Source organism: Somniosus microcephalus, chromosome 10 (genome assembly GCF_052327205.1).
Source record: "Somniosus microcephalus isolate GS21.2 chromosome 10, FLI_Smic_1.0, whole genome shotgun sequence".
Taxonomy (NCBI): Eukaryota; Metazoa; Chordata; class Chondrichthyes; order Squaliformes; family Somniosidae; genus Somniosus; species Somniosus microcephalus.
Genome location: NC_140996.1, coordinates 166,962,353 through 166,987,496, shown reverse-complemented (window position 1 = coordinate 166,987,496; position 25,144 = coordinate 166,962,353). Strand labels below are relative to the sequence as shown.

Sequence of the window (25,144 nt, the reverse complement as noted above, 5' to 3'; positions counted from 1 at the left end):
CTTTGAGGTTCTGCTTTTTTAATTTGGATCCTAGCTCCTCAAACTCCCTCAGTAGAACCTCATTCCTAGTTCTACCTATGTCGTTGGTTCCTACGTGGGCCACGACGCCTGGATCCTCCCCCACCCACTCCAAGTTCTAGAATTCATGGAAGTCAACACTGATTTTCACCACTTCAGAAATGCCATTGCTCCCGAGGCAGTCTAATCCATCATTACCCACTCAACAGAGAGGAGGAGAGGTGAAGAGAGAAAGGAAGAAGAACAAGAACAAAAAAAGAAAAAAACCAAAAGTAAACATGAAGACCCAAGGAACAGGGTGGAGTGGGGGCATAAACATACTGGATTATTTTTCTCTGTAAACTTACCTGTAACTTCATTAAAGTTGTAACTAAATTATGTTTTAAAAAAACAAAAACAAGACAAACAGTACAACTGTCATTGATGCCTGACGCAGGAGACAAGTTGTGAATAGCCTACAGGGCACTCAGGATATAAGCATTACACTAGAATAAAAGTGATTATTATTTACAGTTTTCTTACTGGAAATAAAAGTCCGAGAGCCTGCAGCAAGTTTACAGCCTTGTTATGTTAAACAAAATAATGTCAACCTACCTGAATTTAGCATTTTCATGAACCCAAATGTACTCCGGGTCTTTCAGGCTCAGTCGCGCCAAGTCCTTGACAGATTTGGTTTGAGTTGCTGAGAAAAGCAAAGTCTGGCGTTTCTTAGGGAGGTTTTCCACAATGGCAGTCATGGTCTCAGAAAACCCCATATCCAAAACTCGGTCAGCTTCATCCAAGACTGTAATAAGAGAGAAAAAAAAACATCTGATGAAGGCAAAGGATTATACACAAATCAACTCCAATCTGAACATATTTACTGCTGAACCTTTTACATTACAATAGAATCTGCAATGATCCACTGTTGTAATCAAGCCTAGTTCCTGACAGCTACAAGCAAAAGTAGTTAAATACAGATAAGCTTTCTTCTAATTGTGTAGAGTGCAGTCCTGATACAATCAAACACACTTACCAAGTGCACTTATCCCTTTAAGGACTGTAGTAGCATTTGACCAGAAAATTAAAAGCAAGATTATTCTATTTTATTCTAAGAAACTATGATTTTGTTCCAGGACAGCACGATGCCACAGTAAATTGGATCTTCAATGCATTGCATCCAGAGTGGTGAGATCAGTCAGTGATTCGAACCAGATTGGCCAGACATTACAAATCTTAGAAACTGCAATCCCCCTCACCAGCTCTTCCAAGCATCAGTCTGTGGTCTCCCCATATATCACTTCAGCTCTGGTCTCCCTATTGAACTTGTCACAGCTGGAAGTTATTCTACAGCCTACTGCAGGTACAGGTCCTCAGCCACACAGCATAAAAAGTTGCTCATCAGAATCGTCTCATTGCAAAATGTTCAATATGCAGGCCACTCATTCACTTTAATTCAGTGTTGGGTCACTCTAAACTCTCAGTAAATATCCAACATCCTCACACAATGCAATCCAAAAACACAACTTCTGCTTCTGTGCCTTTCTCGCGATCCAGCTCTCAATACCAGATAAAAATGTCAACTGGACACTAGCTTTGTGCATGCTCCATTTCACAGTCCATGATCTCTGTCCTCCAAGCAATTTCCATAGCCTGTCAAGATAATTACAGCTAGACAACATGTCTTCATCACCTTCATACATCCTCTTCTTCAGGCATTGAGCTTCCCAGATATACAAACTCATACACCACTTCCACCTCCTAACCATTTTTTTCACAGCAACTATAAAAAAAAAATTCAATCTTCCTTTATCTTAACTTACTCGTCTTTGTACTACTGAAAACCTTGCATTGAGCATCCCCTTCTTTCAGCATAGAAGTCCTTACTTATCAGAAGGATAGTAACCAAGAATGATGGGAGAATAGTACCATCCTCCACATACAGCAGTTCCTGGCCTACCCTTACAACTTTTAGTCTCTCTGCCTCCTATTGCCTCAAGCATATCATGGTCCATAACAATACTGAACATGTCAGCCAATGAGACGTGGCCCTGTCAGACTCCTTCCTTCACTCCGAACCATTGTGATATCCTCACATAAACCTTCATGGCCTTATCATTATCAATCTGTAAAAGATGATGAACGAGATGCAGTTCAACGGTTTCAATTCCCACACGATGAGTTCCTCACATCAAGCACATCACTGAGGAAGACAGAGTGAAAGCCAGGCACACTGCCACAGGTAAGACACAGGGTGAAGAGGAACACAAGTCACCCCATTCGTAACTAATTCTTAGAAGCCAACAACAGAACAATTAGAAGATGCACAGCAAAGGAAGACCCCAGAAAGCAACAGGGAGACAACTAAAAAAATTCATATTTTTACAAGTAGGACAAGATATTTCAGGCTCATCATGTATTTGCTGTACAATGAAAAATCTGACATTAAAAGAAGTTAGTTGGCCTTAACTAGAAGCTGACTGTTAGAATTAGCTCATGGCAGTGCAGTGATGATGTACAAAGGACACCAACATTCTGCATCACAAAGTAATAGGACATTGCAATTTCTCAGATAGTCAGATCTCAATCGCAGCTGTGCCATGAAATGCAGGTCAAGTACATCCCCCAGCACATATCCCAGGACACTCAGAACTTCCAGCTTTGAAGCAGTGTTAGTAGTTGTATGGGAGCACGCAGTTCTTTTTTTAGTACATAGCCTAGGACAAACTACTATCACTCAAAAAATATCCAAAAATTGGGGGGGGGGGGGGAAAAGAGAATTTTTTTTTTTTTTTTTTTTTTTTTAAACTCAGATCCTTTTGAATGACACCATATTCTCAGAACCATTTAAATATGAAAGATGATTCTTATAACAAACATAAAACAGATAAAATATTTATTTGAGAGAAAAAATAAGTTGAAAGGGGGTAATTTTTGTTCAAAGTAATCATCCATTTTGTCACCAGAAGCTGGAGCTGTACCGATGGGATGGGCTCCACCTGAACCGGGATGGGACCCATGTCCGAGCAGATAGGGTAAATAGGGAGATGGCAAAGGCTTTAAACTAGTAAGAAGGGGGGGAGGGATCTACAAGCAATGTAAGCAGCCTAAATATAAACAAAACAGGAAAAGTGAGCATAGGAAAGAATAAAGTAAGGGAGGACATTGACAGCAAGGGAGCAAATAGAGTTATAGAACAGGAGTCTAAAAAGATGGTTAAACATAAAGTGAGAGGAAATCCTATTAAAAATTAGTTAAACTGTCTGTACAGCAATGCACACAGTGTCCATAATAAAACAGGGGAGCTGGAGGCAATCATGCGTTGGGAGGATCCAGACATAGTAGGGATTACTGAGACATGGCTACAGAAAAAATCAGGACTGGGAATTAAACATTGCAGGGTATAACATATTTAGAAAAGACAGAGGGGGAAAAAGGAGGTGGAGTAGCTGTACTTATTAGGGATAACATAATGGCAGTAGAAAAAAGGGACATAGATATCAGCAAGACAAAAATAGAATCCATATGGATAGAGATAAAAGATAATAAAGGATCAATCACACTAATAGGTGTAATCTACAGACCATCTAAAAGTGGAAGGGAGGTGGAGGAAGAAATATACAGACAAATTAGAGAAATGAGTAAAAAACATAGAATAAATCATGGGGGATTTCAACTACCCAGATATTAATTGGACAAAAGAGGTAAGTAAAGGGGATAAGGGATAAGAGTTCCTACAATGTTTACAGGACTCCTTTCTAACCCAATATGTAAAAAGGATTCGCTATTGGATCTAGTAATGGGGAATGAGCCGCAGCAGATAAGAGAAGTAAAAGTAGGGGAACATATAGGTAATAGTGACCATAATATAATACACTTTAAGATGATAATAGAGAAGGACATAAGAATGACAAAAACCAGGTTAATAGATTGGAGAAAAGCTGATTTTGAGGGGCTGAGAATAGAACTTGGGAAGATAAAATGGGCAACAATATTGGCAAACAACGATGTAGAACAGCAATGGGAAACATTTAAAACGCTGTTCAACAGAGTGCAGGAAAAATATATTCCACTAAAAGGAAAGAACAAACTGAACACGAATGAGACTCCATGGATGAATAAAGACACAAGGGTACAATTAAGGGTAAGGAAAGAGGCATACATTAAGTTTATAGACAGCAAAGAAGTGCATGATAAAAGAGAATACGAAGGGATTAGGAGAGAAGTCAAAAAAAATTAGGAAGACAAAGAGGAACTATGAAATTAAATTATCAAGGAACATAAAACAAAAGAGTAAAATATTTTACAGGCACATCAATAAAAAAGGAAGGTTAGGATAGGAATAGGGCCATTAAGGGATAGACAGGACAATACCACAGGTAACGATAAGGAGATGGCAGAAATATTAAATCATTATTTCTCTTCGGTATTTACCAGGGAGATAGAACAGGTAGACATGACATTGGATGATGAGATGAGTAATGAGATAAGTGCATTTAAAATAAAAAAGGGGATATATTAAATAAACTAATCAAACTCAGAGGATAAAACCCCTGGTCCGGATGGATTGCATCCACACATTTTAAAAGAATCTGGGGAAGAGATAGCAGAGGCATAACTACACATATTTAATAATTCGTGAGAAAAAGGTGTCGTGCCAGAGGACTGGCGGATAGCTAACGTAATAATACCTATATTTAAGAAGGGGGATAAGAATATGTCCAGGGAATTATAGACCAGTCAGCTTAACATCGGTGGTAGGAAAAATAATGGAATCCCTACTAAAGGAGAGAATAGAAGAAGATCTAGAAACGAAAAGTATAATGAATAGTCAGCATGGATTTCAAAAGGGAAAATCTTGATTGACCAACCTTATTGAATTTTTTGAAGAAGTAACAATGAGAGAGAATAGACAATGGTAATGCAGTAGATGTCATTTATCTAGATTTTCAGAAGACCTTCGATAAAGTACCCTATATTATTAGACTAATGAATAAAGTCAGAGAATGCGGAGTCAGAGATCAAGTAGCAGAATGGATAGCTAGCTGGCTTCAAGACAGAAAGCAGAGAGTGGGAGTAAAGGGTAGCTATGCACAGTAGCAGAAGGTGGGTACTGGTGTTCCACAAGGATCAGTGCTGGGACCATTATTGTTCACAATTTATATTAACAATTTAGACTTTGGAATCAAGAACACAATTTCTAAAATTTGCGGATGATACCAAATTGGGGGGGATAGTCAATACTGAGGAGGACTGCAACAAATTACAGGACATTAATAAACTTGCAGAATGGGCAAATTAAGTTCAACACAGATAAATATAAGGTATTACATTTTGGTAAGATGAATAGGGAGGTCACTTATCATGAAGGGTGGGAGTCTAGGTAGGGTAGAGGAACAAAGAGATCTAAGAGTACAAATACACAAATCACTAAAAGTTGCGCCACAGGTTAGCAAGGCCATAAAAAAAGCAAACCAAGCACTCGGGTTTATCTCTAGAGGGATAGAATTGAAAAGTAGGGAAGTTATGCTAAACCTGTATCGAACCTTGGTTAGACCACACTTGGAGTACTGTGTACAGTTCTGGTCGGCATATTATAAAAAGGATATAGAGGCACTGGAGAGGGTGCAGAGAAGATTCACAAGGATGATACCAGAAATGCGAGGGTATACGTATCAGGAAAGGATGAACAGGCTGGGTCTCTTTTCTCTTGATTTCTTGTTTTCTCTATGCTGATAGATTTAGATGAGGAAAGATGGGAGGAGGCTCGAGTGGAGCATAAACGCCAGCATGTACTGGTTGGGCCGAATGGCCTGTTTCTGTGCCATATATATCCTATGTAATGCAAGAATGTTTTTTTTAATTGCCAATATGGAGCCCCTCAATCAGATTCCTCTCGCTACTAGGTCATTCCAGTGTTTTCATGAACAGAATGTGTTCCCATTTATTCCACAGAGGCTCCATTGAAACAACAAGAGCTGCAAACTCAGACGACGCCAAGGGCCACTCCACAGCTGAAGGGTTCCTGGAAACCATGTCACTCGCCAGGGATCCCTGCAGTCTCAGCCTGCAAGTATGGTTTCCCAGAATCCTGCAGAGCAATTTTCAAGCTGGGCTGAAGTAGCAGACCCCACGGTTTCCTATGGAGTTTATCTAGAACGTGCAGGGATGTCACCGAAGTGGCAAGAAAACGGACCTAATTCAAGGCTCTCCATGCAAGCAATAAAATTAGTGTTTTTATAAAGCGTCAATGAAAATTCTGGTAAGTATTTTTCTTTCCCTGAACAAAAAGTACTGCCCTAGATATATTTCCCTTAAATCCAATGCACTTACCTAGCATCTGCAGGTCACAAGCATGGAAGTAGGTTGTCTCATCCATATGCTGTAGAAGACGGCCAGGAGTACAGATGACAATATTGGTAAGATGGATCCTCTCAGACTCTACTTTCAGATCCTATTGTAAGAAATAATATGCATTACACATCTCATAAATGATTACCAACATCAGGCAATAGAAAGGGGGAAAGAAAGAAAGAATGGATACAGGACTAAAATATGCCCCAATTAAGTTGTTCACAAAGGCGGTCACAGAACTGGCTGTAGTGCAGGATTCTGCAAATTCACCCACCCAATATCATTACAGTTCTGAGGTACTGTTGAAAGGTGTGTCAAATAAAAAAAATTTAAACATTCAAACTGGATGGAAAAATGTATAGAACTTATACATACCAATAGGAAAGATGAGTAACAGAGGAAAAAGGCCTATGTGGGCAACAATGGAAGTAATGCAAGGAATAAGGGCAAAAAAAATTCCTAAAGAATAAAGCTATGGGTAGCAGAGCATAATGGGACAAATATAAAATCTATGGTAAACGGAGGTTAAGAAACTGATCAGAGAAATGTCAAGCATTTCTATAAATATATTCACAACAAGCAGGTGAAAAAGAGGTGAGGACAATGAAAGATCCCAAAGGTGACACAATATTAATGGAGCAAGGGATAGCAAATACATTATTTTCTGTGTTCATGGACAGTCTCCCCAGCACAGAAGTTGAATATCCCAGGGGAGAGAGAGAGGCAGAGTAAGTAGAAGAAATGGAAATGTCAGATATGGTCACTTACTGGCTGAGAAAGTGAAAGGAAAACAAGACACCAGGTTCAGAAGGACTTCATAGAAGGGTGCTTAAAGAAATGGTTAACAAAACTGGAAATAGCACCCAGCTAAGTAGCTAACATGCCAGTCCATAAAAATAAGGGGCATGGAGTCATCCAGGAAACTATAGGCTATAATCTACCACCTGTTAAGTAAAAGTATCAGAGGAATCTGGATATAATGAAATACCTAAATAGGTATGGCAAGATAGTGTCAGCATGAATTTATCGGAGGGAGGTCTTGCCTAAAAAATTCAGTAGAGTTCAAGGAAATTACAAATATTATTGACAATGGAAGTTCTGTGGGGAAAAAGTAATTTAGATTTTGGCCAGGCTTGTTGATGCTGTTCCAGGCAAACAATTAATGCACAAGGCAGGAAGGCATGGAATAGGAGGTAAGCTTGTGTGAATTGAAAAAAATCAGCTAAACCAGGGAAAGGATGGTTGTTATCAAAGCTGTGTCAACATGGCAAGGGGTCACTAGTTGGGGGGCACAGAGATCACTGCTGGGGCCATTGCTATATACAAGCAACTGGGAATGAGGGACAGAAACAAAGCTGTCTAAGTTTGCAGGTGACACCAAATTAGAAAGAGTTCAAATAATAGAGAAGTAATCCCAAAATAAAAGGGATCTGTATAAGTTGGGAAGGTGGACAAATGAGTGGAAAATGTATTTTAATGTGGGGTAACTGCAAGTTATATGAGACTGCTGAAGAGAAATGAACAATGGGAATATAAACTAAATGGCTCTGGGTTGCAGGACTCAAAACAGGAGAAAGATCTGGGCTGTTGACAAATAGCCCACTGAAAGCAATAACGCAGTATGCAGCAACAGCAAGGAAGGCTAACCAGATCTTGGGAGGCACAGCAAGAACAATAGAGCACAAATCGCGGGAGGTGATAATGAGTCTGTAATAGGCACTGGTATGGCCACACCTGGAGTACGGTGTACAATTCTGGTTGTCATACTATAAGCAAGGATATCCAGACTTTGGGAGCAGTGCAGTAAAGGGTAACCATACTGATACGTAGCTTAAGGCATCAGCTACAGAGGTTGAAAAGTCTAGGATTCTTTACTGTGAAGAAGAAAAGTCTGAGGGGAGATAGTATTCAAGCATTCAAGATTCTTAAGGCAACAAATAGAACCTCAGTATGCTTAGGCCTAAATTCTGGAATTCACCTCTCTAAACCTTTCCGCCTCTCTACATCTCTCTCATCCTTTAAGACACTCCTTAAAACCTACCTCTTTGACCTGTCCTAATACCTCTATCTGACTCGGTGTCAAATTTTATTCGATAATCACGCCTGTGAAGCGCATTGGGGTGTTTTACAATGTTAAAGGTGCTATCTAAATACAAGTTGTTGTTGTTTAAAATTGTCACAAACTCTAGAACCATGGGACATGGGTTCCTTTTTAGAAGAGGGAAAGTGCACAGATTGAATTACTTTACGCAGAGGGTAGCGAATGTTTTCAGCAGGCTGCCCAGGGAGACAAACAGTAGAGAAATTTTAGGAGACAACCAAAGATATTTGCGGGCAGTTGAGAAGTATTAGATTTTCAGGCCAGACAGATGGACTGCAGAGCCTTTTCTGGTTCTTTACTAGGTTCCTAATACCAGGCAAGTGAATTCATAATGCCCCTCAATACACAATTTCCATAACAAGTTTCAATGAGCTAGCCCGCCAGAATTTGCTATAGCAGGGCATCCAACAGCATCTGCCGTTAGTCAGACTTACCCTTGTATGTTTAGGCTTTACATTTTTTTGTGTTGCAAGTTGCTAACATATTAAGAGAGAGAGAAAAAAGGGACAGAAAGGAAAAGTTTTTTTTAAGTTTTAAGTTAAAAATTTGGCATTTTTTTTAAAGATCTCCAACAACAATTAATACTTGAAGGAATGAGACACCACACTTGTAATAGCTCATTTTCAGAGTCAATGGGGTCGATTGACAATAATTAACTCATCAAGTCGTTAAAAGGGTACGTAGACTTGAAGTGATAAGACTTAATTTTCTGTGACGCATTTAGTTCGTATCTACCGCGCAAATACAGCAACTTCCCGCCATTCAATTAATTTCAATGGTAAGGCACGCAGCGAGATGCAGTTTCCGCAAAGCTAACAGTGCAGCAGCACAACTCGGACAGCAACATTTGGATACTGGCATTTAAACGCGCATCAGCCTGAAGTTGCTGTACCATTTGCACATAAATAACGGCGAGTGCCATTAGCCTTACCGTTATTTTGAGAGCAAAATTTAGTCCAATATGTCCAACGAGGTAGCAATTTCAAGACAAAATATTTGCAAATAGAAGATTTTTCTTTCTATTAACAAATACTTTCGATCTTCCCAAACTCATTTGACAAACCTACAATCTGAAGGAAAATAATTGGCAAATTCAGCATCAAATTCAGTAACCTCTAATGAGGTAATATTTAACATTTGCAGTGATAATTCTGGAACAACCTGTACATTGCACAGTTCCCAGATAACACTGCTCATTGTCTGACATGCCAAGAACTAGTCATTTTCTAGCAAATAACCACAATATAGGTTCACCTAATGTTATTTTTTTAAATATATTTTCCTTAGTGTGACTTTGTATCTCAACCTATAAGTAAAATAGTTAAATAACAACGTTCTTAATGCCTACCTTCCCTCCTATTATAAGTCCAGCTGAAAATTCATGTTTTTTCCCCACTTTGCGCAGGACCTCAAAGGTCTGATATGCCAATTCTCTGGTCGGAGATATGATGAGAGCGCCCATTCCATCTTCCGATGTCCATTGCTGACGATAAAGACATTCCAATACCTACAGAATGGCAGGCATACAGTTGTGAGCGGAAGGATTTGCTGAAGACAACTTGTTTGATTAATGAGTTGACATAAATCTATTAGTTTTCTGCTGCTTTATGATCAACTTGCCTTTGAACCAATCAGCATGGCCATGGTGCAATTGCTGTGTATGCATTGGAGTTTGCCATTTGTATAATTTCTTGGCAGACAGTCAGCAGTAAAACGGGTATCAAGATAGGGAAAGTATGTGTGTATTTATTAGATGCATAACTGATACACAGTCTAAATAAGCAGATTCACATTACTTAACAAAACATAATACACATTTAAACCAGACATTTGTAACATTTAGAATAGTGTACCTGATCAGCAGATTCAATAACTGTCCAATAATCAACATAATCATGCCATAAGTCAACTCACTAATTACTGAATAAATGTTATAAATCGGTGAAACTCCAGTACTCAGTTCACAAATTGCACTATAAGCAGCAAGTGTACAAAGTCACATGAGTTGGCACAGGATGCTGTGCCGGGCTGCACCAAATCACTTGCCCTCGTCAATAAGGCTGTGCTCACAGAACAGCAATTGGTACAGAGCAGTCACCCTTTCACTCAGGTTTCCAAGAGGGGAAAAAAAACAACAAAAAAGTTTTCCATTTTCCATACAATACCTAAAGGTTTTATACTATAATATTGAATTAATATATAAAATTAGTCAATCTACTGCGGCAAAGCACACAGGGAGTCAAGACCAAGTGCAGTTTTCAGGTGAAGCGAGGTTAGAGGGCAAGGGAATAATTGGAACAGGATGTGCAGATATAACTTAGTCCCCATGTTAAAGGTATACACTGTCATTTTTTATTTCTATAAATTTCTATATCCACAATTATAAATGGAAGCTGCTTATGTAAACTTGTCACATTTTAATTACACCCTCTCGTCAAAAGTGCACGTTGAATTTTATTACAAAACAAACTTGCACATTATTTCATAAACTTCACTCATTTTCTTTTGGCCTAGGTCTACCAAATCAGTTTTCCCATCAATAGAAACCCCCCTCCGTTAATCCTGGTCACTTACAGGAATAAGAAATGCCAGCGTCTTCCCAGATCCAGTCTTTGCAGCACCAAGAACATCTTTGCCTTGTAAGGCAAGGCCAATTGCCTGCTTCTGTATTTCAGTGGCCATACGATACTGAGCCTCCGCCAAGCCTACAAGAGAGAATACAACCTTTACAAATTTTCAGAACAGATGAATCAAATTTTGCTGTTTAGTTCAAGCTCGGGTTGCATTGCATTGCATTACTGCAATCAATCAGAAGTACTGTATTGAGCAGAACCAATACGCTAACAAAATATATATATCTTGCAATATGAAGAGTCAAGCAAGCTTTTAACATTGGTATTTCAGTATTTCCCTAGAGCAACATTCCACTCAAGATGAGATACACATGGTTAAAAGATCCTCGAGCCTGAAAGTAAGTTATTAAAAAATAATTAATTATTTTGAGAACCCAAATGCTGGAATATATTTCTCACTGAAAAAAAGCTAATATTAAATATGTACCTGTCACTACCACATGAAAAATACTAATATAGTATGAATGCACTGCCTCGGGGTGAGGGGGGGGGGGGGGGGGGAAGGGGAGAACATCTCTTTACAAATTTGTGTTCTGTCATTCTGCCAACACACAACCTTTTCAATACCTAAAACTCTTCAAACAAAATTTACAAAGCACAATTGCAACATCCAGTGATCAATAAGTACTACAGGTATATGAAACAGGAAGCATTTTCCACAGCGAGGGTTATATGGAAGCAGCACGGTTTCAAAAGAGAATTGCAGCTTTTCATTCATGTAATCTGCACTGACTGACATAACTGCAGATTCAGATAGCTATTAATGATAAATCAAATAATTTTCAGCTTACTTCTGAAGGAGTGAGAAGTAAAATTTAAGTTTTCCTTTTAGTTTATCAGTCTGGTTGAATTCAAAACATTTTTGTAAACCAAAAATTAAACAGTGGATTCAAACCCCCAGAGCACTTAAACCATTCCAAAAATACAGAATTCCTCTGGCCATAAATACATAAAAGCATAGAATCTTACAGCACAGGAGGAAGCCATTTGGCCCATTGTGCTTGCTCTTTGTAAGAGCTATCCAAATTAGTCCCACTCCCCTGCTCTTTCCTCATAGCCCTGTATTTCTTTTCCTTTTCAAGTATTTATCCAATTCCTTTCAGAAAGTTGCTATTGAATCTGCTTCCACCACCCTTTCAGGTATTGCATTCCAGATCACAAAGAAAATTCTCATCTCCGCACCAGTCCCTAAACCCCCCCACCCCGATTCTTTTGCCAATTATCTTAAATCTGTATCCTCCTGCCAGTGGAAACAGTGTTTTCCTGCATACTCTTATCAAAACCCTTCAAATTGGAATGCCTCTGTCAAGTTGCCCCTTAACCTTCTCTGCTCCAAGGAGAAAAATCCCAGCTTCTCTAGTCTCGCCACATAACTGAAGTCCCTCATCCCTGGTACCATTCTAGTAACTCTCTTCTGCACCTCTCCAAGGCCTTGAAGTGCAGTACCCAGAGTTGAACACGATACTCCAGCTGAGGCCTAACCAGTGATTTATAAAGGTTTAGCATAACTTTCTTGCTTTTGTACTCTATGCCTCTATTAAAAAGCCCAGGATCCTGTATGCTTTTTTTTTTTATAAAGCCTCATTGACTTATCCTGCCACCTTCAAAGATTTCAGTACGCAAACCCCCAGGTCTCCAGCACCCCCTATAAAATTGGACCATTTAGTTCATATGGCCTCTCCTCATTCTGCCTTCCTTCAAAATGCATCACTTCACTCTTCTCTGCATTAAATCTCATCTGTCATGTGTCTTCCCATTTCACCAGTCTTGCTATATCCTCCCGAAGTCTGCTACTATTCTGCTCACTGTTCACGACATTTCCAAGCTTCATCATCTGCAAACTTTGAAATTATGTATCTTTTTGTATCCCTTCATTCCAACCACACAGAAGGAAAATGGAATAGCTACAGCAATATGGGTAATTACTGAGAGGGAGAGGTGAATGCTTGGTGCCAAGAGAGATATACCCATGTATGTTTATCTTCTTACTTGGCTTGTTTTAATAATTACAGGTTTTGTGCGTGACTGTGAACAAGTGTGTCCTGATTGGTTGGATGAGTGGATGAGCGATTAGCTCCCTCTATTGGTGATGTAGCGTCGTGCGTGCACAGGTCATGCTTCCATCACATGGAGCATCAGGAAAAATTTACTCACTCTGTTGCAATCGTGCTGATCGACCGCAGTTCGACACTGAGACGAATGCCCTTTATTTCTCTGCATAGAACAATGCCACATTTACCGTCGGATGTGTGGACGCATTTTACCCCAGGCATTAAAGATGGAAAGACTGTGTACATGTGCAAACACTGTACAAAGCCATATGTAAAGAATGCCACAAAGATGCAGCAGCATTTATCCAAATGCAACAACTTCACTCAAAGCTCACAGCAGTCAGCCCAGAGTTCCTCTGCTTCCATTCAAGAAGATGATGGTTCACATTCAGCATCAGACTCCTTATCATCAGCAACTCCTGGCCCACTTGAAAGGTTCTTTGATACAATGGACAACCATAGCCAGAAGAATGCAGATGAGTGCCTTGCTCGAGCTGTACATGCGACAGGCTCACCCCTCATGCTCACAGCCAATGTGTACTGGAAGAGATTTTTCAATGTTATTCGCCCTGCATACTGTCCTCCCACCAGACATGCTTTGTCTACTTATTTGCTGGAGGCTGAGTATAACAGAGTCCAAGGAAAGCTCAAAGAAACGATAGAGATGGCAGACTGTGTTGCAGTTATCTCAGTTGGGTGGTCAAATTGTACGCGAGGAGGGCATCATAAACTACATCGTCTCCACTCCTCTCCCAGTGTTGTTCAAGAGCACAGACACGAAGGACAACAGACACACCGGCACATACATTGCTGATGAGCTGAAAGCGGTCATCAGCGATCTTGGATCACAAAAGGTTTTTGCAGCAGTTACTGACAATGCTGCGAATATGAAGGCTGCTTGGGCTCAAGTGGAGGAGGCCTACCCTCATATTACGCTCATGGGCTCAACCTGCTCAAGGACATCATGGGCTTGAGAACCATGGAAACACTGTACAAGAGAGCCAAGCAAGTTGTTAAGTATGTCAGGGGAAAACAGGTAGTTGCAGCAATCTACAACTCCAAGCAAACGACAAAGAACAAGAACACCACACTGAAGCTGCCCAGCAACACTAGATGGGGTGGCATTGTCATAATGTACAACAGCCTTCTGGAGGGTAAGGAGTCGCTGCAAGAAATGGCAATATCCCAGTCTGGGGATATGGAAACCACCATCAAGAAAATACTGCTGGATGATGTGTTTTGGGAGAGAGTGGTTAGCAGCCTTAAACTACTCTCACCAGTAGCATCTGCAATTGCTCAGATTGAAGGAGATGACACTGTCTTGTCAGATGTTCTCAGGCTTTTTGCTGATTTAAAAGAATAAATCAGCATTGCCCTACCCACATCCCTGCTGCTCAAAGCAGGAGAAGGCAATTGTTCAATTCATACAGACGCGTCAAGAATTTTGTGTCAAGTCGATTCATGCTGCAGCATACATGCTGGACCCAAAGCATGTTGGGAGACCAATACTTTCTGGCGAACAGATCAACAGCGCTTACAGAGTGATTTCTACCCTCTCACACCACCTCAATCTGGACGTGGGCAAAGTTCTCTACCAAAAAGGTCTTTGGAATGGGGACGGGATATGGGAATCATGCAATCATATCAGTGCACATACCTGGTGGAAGGGACTTTGTGCATCTGAGGCCCTGTCACCCACTGCATCAGTGATACTCCAAATCCCACCTTCATCAGCGGCCTCTGAACAAAACTGGTCACTTTTTGGGAATACGGATACAAAGGTGCGCAACAGGCTGACTAACAAGAGATTGGAGAAACTGGTGGCTATCCGGGCGAACCTACAACTTATTGAGCCAGATACAGAAGTGTCCACCACACAGCTAGACAGTGACACAGAGGAGGAAATGGACACGTCAGAGCCAGAGTCAGAGAATCAGGAGGAGCAATGATGAGTAGAAGACTCAATGGGACAAAATAAGGACAAATTACAGGCTAAATAAGCTGACGCTCTTATTTTATTTTAGATGGGTCTTTTTTGTGGGGGTTCAATAAAGTTCAAAATTATAACCTAAATAAAGTTTTGAAAGCCTGTTTTTATTTGTATGGAACAGTATGTCTATTTTGATGACAAAGATAATATAAGGGTCAGAGGCAAAAACCATCAGTGTGCAAAAAAACTCAAAATTCCCATAAATTCCCATGGAAAGTTTCCTCTTTTAAAAATTCCTGGAATTTTGCAACCCTATACCCATGTATCCCCATCTTTTTGGTTATTTCATATACACACCAGGGTATGGTGGCAAGTAGAGGCCAGGCACTTCACTACTGATTAGTGTGAAGGAGCAACAAAAGGGAAAGAGGGTGGGCAGGCGAGAGAGCAAGGGACCGACCTAAAAGTAGGTGACCAGTTTGCTCACTTTCTTGGATGAAAATAATGTGGAGCATTGGAAGGCTGCAAGAAAGGGGAAACCTTAAACAGACAACCACAGAACTGAAAACATTCCTTTCCACCATTTCCATTTCTTTTTCTCCTCCTCAGATGCTGCTAATACATGCTTATTCTGCTTTGTAACTAGGCTACAGAGAAATTTCCCTCCCCACCCAAATTCAGCAATTCTGTGGGAAGTCACACCCATATCCTAGCAATCCACAAAAATAAACCAACCTCTCAAATATCACAATCCTTTAGATTTCTATCTAGCATAATGTTTGATAGCTTCCAAAGAATGAAGGATATGAACAATCTGTAACTTTTATTTATGCATTCTTTAATTCTCCTTCACAGCATTTCTGAGCCTTAAAAGCAGCTTGAGCTGCCAGCAGCACTGATTAAAAACCCAAGAGCAACCAGCAGACAACAAACTATACATGCAGTGACCTGTGTTATACGGATTGTGCAGATGTGAAGGACAATTGTTTGCTTAAAAAAGTGCAATGCCAAAATATATTATAAAGAATGTACAGCACAGAAACAGGCCCATGTTGGTGTTTATGCTCCACTCGAGCCTCCTACCACCCCCTTAGCATAATCTTCTATTCCTTTCTCCCTCGCGTGTTTATCTAACTCATATTTATCTAGCTCCCCCTTAAATGCATCTATGCTATTCACTTCAACTACTTGTGGTAACAAGTTCCCCATTCTAACCACTCTCTGGGTAAAGTATCTCCTGAATTCCTTATTGGATTTACTATTGGCGTGAGCATCACTGAACTCGGCAAGAGGACAAGAAGACCTAGAGTAGCTAACAAAATTTGCCCAGTGCATGGCCAAATCATTTTGAGAGATTGAATATTATAATGTGATCTAATTCTTTTCTCCTCTCCCCTCCAGCTAAGATAGCCATATAGCTGGGAGAAAGTGGATTCAGGTCTTTGTTCCTGAAAGTTACAAGAAGGTACATCAGATTACCACTACAGCAATAACTCTTGCACTCTGTAAACTTTACATTAATATTTACATATTGATAAGACATTTGGTTAACAAAAATCTAAGGGCTACGGGGCTATGGAGTTAGGTCACAGATCAGCCATGATTTTGTGGACAATTCTGGATACCACACTTCAAGAAAGATGTAAAGGCCTTAGAAAGAGTACAGAGGAGGTTTAGCAGGATGTTACCAGGGATGAAGGACTTCAGTTATGAGGAGAGGTTGGAAAAGTTAGGACTATTCTTCTTGGAACAGAGAAGGTTAAGGAGGTGACCTAATAGAGGTTTTCAAGATGAGAGGTTTTGATAGAGTAAATAGAGAAAAACTATTCCCTCTGGTGAGTGGGTCAACAACCAGGTCATAGATTTAAAATCATTGGCAAAAAAGCTAGCGGGGTGAGGAGAAACTTTTCCACTCAGAGTTGTCACGATCTGGAACGCTCTACCTGAAAAGGTGGTGGAAACTTCCATAAATAATTTTAAAAGGGAGTTGGACAGGTGCTTGAGGATGAGAAACTTACAGGGTTACGGACTAAAAGCGGGGATGTGGGACTAGGCACGACTGCTCTTTCAAAGAGCCAGCACAGGCATGACGGGCTGAATGGTGTCCTTCCGTGCCGTAAGATTCTATCTCATTGAAAGGCAGAACAGGCTCGAGGGTCTAAAAGGCCTACTCCTGTTCCTATGTACACAGAAAAAAGAATCTCAAATTATGCATAACTCCTACCTTCCAATCAGATAGGATGTGTTTTTCCCCCCCACAGGTCACCTATTAAGCTGGGAGTAATTCTCATCAATTCCCAGACAGGCTGTCAGAAGCAGTACCGAGTTATAGCAGAATACTAATCTCAGAGGGAAAGAGCAAAGAAACCGTCGCCCTGCTTCAAGGGAACCCACTTGTCAATTACGAAGCACCATGGATAATTACCATAGAGAAAAGGGTACAGCCCAGATATTTCCACCTGGCCCTTCTATGGCAAATAGACCAAATGTATAGTGTTTTTAAAATTATAATAAAGGAAGCATGGAGAAAGGTAGAATGGCACTTACCTTTAACGGTTTTTTTCGACAATGGAAAATCTGAAAATTTCACCACCTCCTTGGCATTTATCTGAAAAGTCAAAAACAATAGATTTATACATCACAAAAGAGATTTACATCCCTTCACCACTCTTTCTGCACGTTACAATTACATGAATTCCTTATCGGGTTTATTGGTGACTATCTTGCATTTATGGCCCCTAGTTTTGGACTCCCTCACAAATGGAAATATTTTCTTCTACATCTGCCCCATCAAACCCTTTCATAATCTTAAAAGATCTATATCAGGAGGTCCCGTACTCAATTATTGAATATAATTCACACCCCACAATATATCATCGAGATGGAGTAAAATCATGGGACACTGCCTTCTAAATACCTTTAGAAAGTCACACACTTTTCCACAGAAACAGCAGAGACTAAAGAAAAACTCCACATAAATAATGCAGTCAGGAAAAAAATGGAACACGGCAGAAAGGAGATTTGTATGCAAGATATAGTTAAGAAATGAGAACTATACCCATGATTCTGCCTCACTTGTTCATCTTCCACATGCAAATGAATTTCAGCAAGCTGTGCAACAGCAGGTGCACGAACAACATGATCTAATTGAGATCACTTTGAAGCACAGTACAAGTGTATTGCCAAAATCCTTGTCACATTAGGGTCAATAAAGAATGGCTGCTCAAATACAAACAGTATTTGATGGCCTGATGCGGATTTTCAATGGAAAGTCTGTTCACTGCAGACAGGCCACTCATTCTATTTTAATTCATAACTAAATTTCAAATCTACAATGGTCACACTCTAAAATGTACCTGCAATTTTTGGCCTTAACTTGTTTGGTGTCACACTTCTACATTTTGCCTTTTTTAATATTTGCAATGACTTACATAGAATGCACAGCACAGAAACAGGCCATTCAGCCCAACTGGTCCATGCCAGTGTTTATGCTCCACAAACCTCCTCCCAACCCCTCTTCATCTAACTCTATCACCATAACCTTCTATTACTTTCTCCCTCATGTTTTAATTCAGCTTCCCCTTAAAATGTATCAATGCTATTCACCTCAACTACACCTTGTGGTAGCAAGTTCCATATTCTAACCACTCTCTGGGTAAAGATGTTCTAACTGAAATTTTTCACACTAATTTTTAAAACAAATTTTATGTTAGCACTGATTCTGAATTGCATAAATACCACCACGGCAATACAGGATAAGATTTCAAATGCAAAGAAAGATCTTCAGCACGTCCCAAACCGCTTTACAGCCAACTAAGTACTTTTGAAGTGTAGTCACGGTTTTAATGTAGGGAAACGTGGCAGCTAATTTGCGCACAGAAAGGTCCCACAAACAGCAATGTGATAATGACCAGATGATCTGTTGTGATGTTGGTTGAGGAATAAATATTGGTCAGGACTCCCCTGCTCCTCTTCGTATAGTGCCATGGGATCTTTTATGTCCAAGTTCACAACAGCAGAGGACTTAGTCAAACTGGTTATCACACAGTAGCTAATTAATTGCCTGCAGGCGACACAAGTACAGATACAAGGTAGCAAATTAATTTACACAAGTCTACAGAACTACTGTGGAGTCATTTTCTAAATTTTTACCAATAAACTACAGATTGAAATTATGGTATCCATGTCCAAAATTACAAGGAAGCATTCAGTAGAATGCAGAATCTTTATCTCGTGTCTTGCCAGTTTTTGGTCCAAAACATTGCCAACAAGCAGCCTGAATGGCTTTTAACATTTCCTGAAGGCTTTCCCTGCCAAATTAAGTTTGTAAACTACAATTTACTAACAATTCGCTTGACAACTTTCTGATCAGAGATAATGCTCCAATATTCACACAATTCTTAAGATACGGTTGTGTTTTGCAAATAAGCCAAATCTTGCCAATAAAGACAACTAGTGTAATAATACCAATAATTCGCATTCACATAGAAATCTACTCCATCTCGGAGGTACAAAGGGGTGGGTAAAAAGACAGAACAATAATTGATTAAGAGAGATTGTATTCAGAAATTACCTTTATGGAGAAGCTTAGAATGAGGCGAAGGACAGGTCTGTCCTCTTGCCCAATGAGATACAGGTTCATCACACCATTTCAACCAGGCATCCAACAACACAAATACAGAAAGAAAATACTGCAGGTGCTGGAAATCTGAAATAAACAGAAAATGGTGGAGATACTCAGCAGGTCAGGCAGCATCTGTGAAGAGAGAAACAGAGTTAACGTTTCAGGTCGATGACCTTTCATCAGAACTGAAACGTTAACTCTGTTTCTTTCTTCACAGATGCTGCCTGACCTGCTGAGTATCTCCAGCATTTTCTGTTTTATTTCAGATTTCCAGCATCTGCAGTACTTTCTTTTTGTAATCGTGTTTAATTCACTGCCACCGCTCTTCCAGGAATGCCCACCTTGAAGAAGTTCTGCTCTTCTCTCTGACGGGATTTCCATTTCTCTCTTTTACCTTGTTCATCTTCATTGCTTTCTGTCTCCCTTCTCGTGTTTGATCAGGTATCTACCAAAGCTCGCTTTCGCAGCCACCTATCTTTCCTCAGCAACTGTCTCCGGCTCCGATTTACTCCACGTGGATTCCAACTGAAATTCCACCTTTCGTGTTTTGGATCCACCCAGGACGACAGATATCTCAGATATTCAGCGTTCCTCGAACCACTGCTCTCGCCATAACCCAAGATCCACGCTGAATGCTATGCGACACCACATGAACACCCTCAACCTCTGTCTTCAGCAGCACCGACTCACTATCTCAAAGCTGTCCTGGTCCGCAGTTCCATTTCATCCTTCGCCTCATCCGGTGCTTTAACAAAAAACTTTTTTTCTTCCTTTCAAGTGTCAAGGATCGCAAGCTTCAACAACTCTTGGACACCAATGCCCCTCCGGAACCTTCTTCCCCTTCACTTTCCTCTGACCCCATCCCTTCTCCCAAACTCACCCCTGCCGCGTTTTCACTATCCCCTCTGACCTTCCCCTCTCTAACCCCGAACGATCAGTCCTTAGCAAAGGCCTGAGCTTCATCCCCTTACGCCTCCACTTCAATGAATTTCGAGCTCGGCACGACGCTAAGCTCTTTTGCCGCCACCTTCGTCTCCGTGCCCACTTCTTTGGCTAGCAGTCTTCCCCCCGCACGGCTGACCCTTTCTCCCGCTTTCAGAATTCTCGTTCTACCTGGACTCCCCCCTCTGACCGCTTAACCTCTCTAGATCTTTTCATTGCAAACTGCCAGCGTGACATTGGCCGTCTCCATTTCTCTGCTCCCCTCGCTCACTCCAACCTACCTCCCTCTGAACTTGCAGCACTCCATTCTCTCAGATCCAACCTCAACATTGTCATTAAACCAGCTGACAAGGGTGGTGTTGTTGTTGGGCGAACCAAACTCTACCTCGCAGAAGCTGAACGCCAACTCTCCGACACCTCCTCCTACCTCCGCCTGGACCATGACCCTACTACCGAACATCAACATAGAAACATAGAAGATAGGAGCAGGAGTAGGCCATTCGGCCCCTCGAGCCTGCTCCGCCATTCAATGCGATCATGGCTGATCATCCAAATTCAGTACCCTGCCCCTGCTTTCTCCCCATAGCCCTTGATCCCTTTAGCCTTAAGAAATATATCCAACTCCTTCTTGAATATATTTAATGAATTGGCCTCTACTGCCTTCTGTGGTAGAGAATTCCACAAATTCACCACTCTCTGGGTGAAGAAATTCCTCCTCATCTCTGTCCTAAATGGCTTACTCCTTATCCTTAGTCTGTGACGCCTGGTTCTGGACTCCCCGACCATTGGGAACATCCTTCCTGCATCTAGCAAACCACAGTTTCCAAAACTGTCACTGACCTCATCTCCTCTGGAGATCTTCCCCCCACGGCCGCCAACCTCATAGTTCCCCAGCCCTGCACAGCCCGCTTCTACCTCCTTCCCAAGATCCACAAACAGGACTGCCCTGGTAGACCCATCATTTCAGCCTGTTCTTGCCAAATGGAACGTATCTCTTCTTATCTCGACTCTATTTTTTCGCCCCTTGTCCAGTCTCTTCCCACCTGCATCCGCGACTCTTCCGGCGCCCTCCGCTACTTTAACAGTTTCCAGTTTCCTGGCACCAACCGCCTCCTTTTCACTATGGACGTACAATCCCTCTACACCTCCATCCCCCACCAGGATGGCCTGAGGGTGCTCCGCTTCTTCCTTGAACAGAGGCCCGACCAGTCCCAATCCACCACCACCGTCCTCCGCCTGGCTGAACTTGTTCTCACATTGAACAACTTCTCCTTTGACTCCACTCACTTCCTCCAAATCAAAGCTGTTGCTATGGGAACCCGCATGGGTCCTAGCTATGCCTGCCTTTTCGTGGGATATGCGGAACATTCCTTGTTCCAGTCCTACTCAGGTCCCCTCCCTCACCTCTTTTTCCAGTACATTGATGACTGTATCGGTGCCGTTTCCTGCTCTCGCCCTGAACTGGACAATTTCATTCACTTTGCTTCCAATTTCCACCCTTCCCTCACTTTCACATGGTCCATCTCCGACTCTTCCCTTCCTCGACTTCTCCGTCTCCATCTCTGGGGATAGGTAAAAGCCAGTTCTGACGAAAGGTCATCGACCTGAAACGTTAACTCTGTTTCTCTCTTCACAGATGCTGCCTGACCTGCTGAGTATCTCCACCATTTTCTGTTTTTATCCAACAGCACAAACAAAGTGAACTCAGTGTTGCAACTGCAACTTTTTTGCGGGTCCTGAAAGCCATCAATGGAGGCAATGCAAAACAGAACCATAACAAATATGAAACAGTTCTGCCTTGTTTTAATCTAGTAGATGTCCCTTTAAGTCAATACATGAAAGCTTAAAAACATATTAATACACAAGGGTTTAAAATATTTTAAACAGGCTCAACCTATTTTATTACATATGTTGCAACGTTTGTTGTTATTATTGCCCAGGTAACAAGCTTGAGGGGCAGACTTTGCGGGAAACGCATAGAAAAGGAGAGTGGGATTGGAGAAGGGAATCGAGTTCAGGGTGAGGGGGATCTCAGGCCTCAGCATCCAGCGTTGGAGGGGGGAAAAGAGAGTGGGAGTGGGAGAAGAGTGGATGTAGAATTATGGGTGAGGTGAGTGACAGTGGAGCAAAGGAGGGAAGGATACAGTGGTTGAGTGGGCTGTTCAAAAAGGAGGTGGTGGGGATTAATGATGAAGTGAGGGGGCAGTAGGAAGAAGGAGTGGGTAGCAAAGTTGAAGAGGATTTGATGGTTGTAAAAGGAGTAGAGGAAGCAAGGAGTAGGCAGAACAAGGTCGAGGGGCTGAATGGCCTACTCCTGTTCCTACGTGTGATTTTGGGGGGGGGGGGGGGTGGTGGCGCGGTGTGGTGGGAAGAAGGGAGCTGCTATAGGCCACATTTTCCTCACAACACCCACCCTGAATGAAGCCATCAGTGTCTCCTTTCTCCATCACACCATTGTCCATCTGAAAGAAAAGATAGTGAACCAAAAAGAGTTGGAGAGAAGCAGAGAAGAGAAAGAGACGGAAGCAGGCAAAACATCAAACAGAGAGCAGAAACAGGTAAAAGTAGCCATATTCCGATGTACTTCATACATCGACTAGCATACAAATAAAAATAAAGGGCTCCAAATTCCACCAGATAAAGTGGGGGGTGGGGAGAGGGCGTCATGCTCTCGAAAATAAATTAATTGAACCGACTTTACAAAAACCCATTAACGGGCTATCTGAGGCATGATTTTAGCTTAACATGCTCCCTTCCATATAATTATTTCTTTAAAGAGCTCTTGAACATAGAACGCCTCGGCATAAGAACTTTTGCTGTTCAAAAGACTGGGACGACATTCAGGCTTGGGCTGATAAGTGGCAGGGAACATTCGCGCCACAGAAGTGCCAGGCAATGACTATCTCCAATAAGCAAGAGTCTAACCACCGCCCCTTGACATTCAATGGCATTACCATCGTCGAATCTGACAACATCAACATCCTGGGGTCAGCATTGACCAGAAACTTAACTGGACCAGCCACATAAATACAGTAGCCACAAGAGGTCAGAGGCTAGGTATTCTGTGGCGAGAGTCTCACCTCCTTACTCCCCAAAGTCTTTCCATCATCTGCAAGGCACAAGTCAGGAGTGTGATGGAATACTCTCCACTTGCCTGGATGAGTGCAGCTCCAGCAACACTCAAGAAGCTCGACACCATCCAGGACAAAGCAGCCCGCTTGATTGGCAACCCATCCACCACCTTAAACATTCACTCCCTCCACCACTGGCGTACTGTAGCTGCAGAGTGTACCATCTACAAGATGCACTGCAGCAACTCGCCAAGACGTCTTCGGCAGCACCTCCCAAACCCGCGACCTCTTCCACCTAGAAGGACAAGAGCAGCAGGCGCATGGGAAAACCACCACCTCCAAGTTCCCCTCCAAGTCACACACCACCCTGACTTGGAAGTATATCGCTGATCCTTCATTGTCGCTGGGTCAAAATCCTGGAACTCCCCCTCCAACAGCACTGTGGGAGTACCTTCACCACATGGACTGCAGCGGTTCAAGAAGGTGGCCCACCATCACCTTCTCAAGGTCAATTAGGGTTGAGCAATAAATGCTGGCCTTGCCAGCGACACCCACATCCCATGAACGAATAAAAAAAAAATCAGGCCAGCCAAAGACTATGTGGATAGAATGATAGATCTGACTCTCTGAGACAGCCAATGTGGAAATGAGTACCTGGTACTTGAGAACTCGGGTTTCTTTAGCCAGTACAGAATTGTGAATAGGGTTACATATAAAGGCCTCAAAGTTCTAGGAATGTGTGCAAACAGGAAATTTATAAAGGAACCTCTTTCCCCACTGTGAGGTCAGGTACTCAAGTGTCTGAGTTCTGATCCCTATCCTCCAACAAAACTGTAGAAACCTCCCATTACAGCATACGAGAAACAAGTCCACCTCCATGGCAACTCCTGTCAGAAAGGAGGTCTGCAACCGTCAAGAGCAAAGTTCACTTATAAGCACCTGGCTCAAAAAGCTTCACATAGAATCAATGAGGAGGAGGCCTTAGTTAAGGTCCTTGAAGCCTATTCAGACCAGAACCCAGCACCCAGAGATTGAGATTCTTTAAATGTGCGTGAAACAGGAAGCATTTCAAAGTGAATAAAATGTAACAATACACTCGGCATTCACTTAACATATCAGTTGAGAAAAATGATAAAATTTCCTCCTTACTCACTCTACATGCACAAATGTATAATTCATGAAGTGTGAATTATTCAGGAATACAAATCATTTTCTCCAAATGTCATGAAGCATTTGATTTATGAAAAATAACAGAACAGACCATCTAATGTCCCTGTTGATGGGACTCTCTTTTATTCTATCACATCCAGCACAAAAACAGAATTCATATTACATCAGTAAAACCAAAAAATAAGATTAATTATCTTCTGAAACAATTTTCTTTTTTTCTGACCAACAGATGCATATTGCCATATAAATTGGTTCCAACATATCTTCTCTC

At 41.5% G+C, this 25,144-nt stretch overlaps 1 protein-coding gene across 2 annotated transcripts in view; it reads right to left on the bottom strand.

Annotated features, from left to right (window-relative positions):
* The window catches only part of ddx10 (DEAD (Asp-Glu-Ala-Asp) box polypeptide 10), a 74,548-nt gene that overhangs the window by 41,943 nt on the left and 7,461 nt on the right, over positions 1-25,144 (bottom strand). Inside the window, exons 1-6 of one of the 2 annotated variants that reach the window (XM_085999109.1) lie at positions 23,046-23,099; positions 17,614-17,674; positions 11,027-11,157; positions 9,801-9,959; positions 6,331-6,451; positions 613-802 (exon numbers count right to left, since the gene is read on the bottom strand). In XM_085999109.1, the coding sequence (XP_085855235.1) occupies positions 613-802; positions 6,331-6,451; positions 9,801-9,959; positions 11,027-11,157; positions 17,614-17,674; positions 23,046-23,060 (677 nt within the window). In that variant the 5' untranslated portion in view covers positions 23,061-23,099. Of the gene's footprint in view, positions 1-612; positions 803-6,330; positions 6,452-9,800; positions 9,960-11,026; positions 11,158-17,613; positions 17,675-23,045; positions 23,100-25,144 lie in introns of those variants that run through there. The other variant, XM_085999108.1, reaches the window with a different exon arrangement.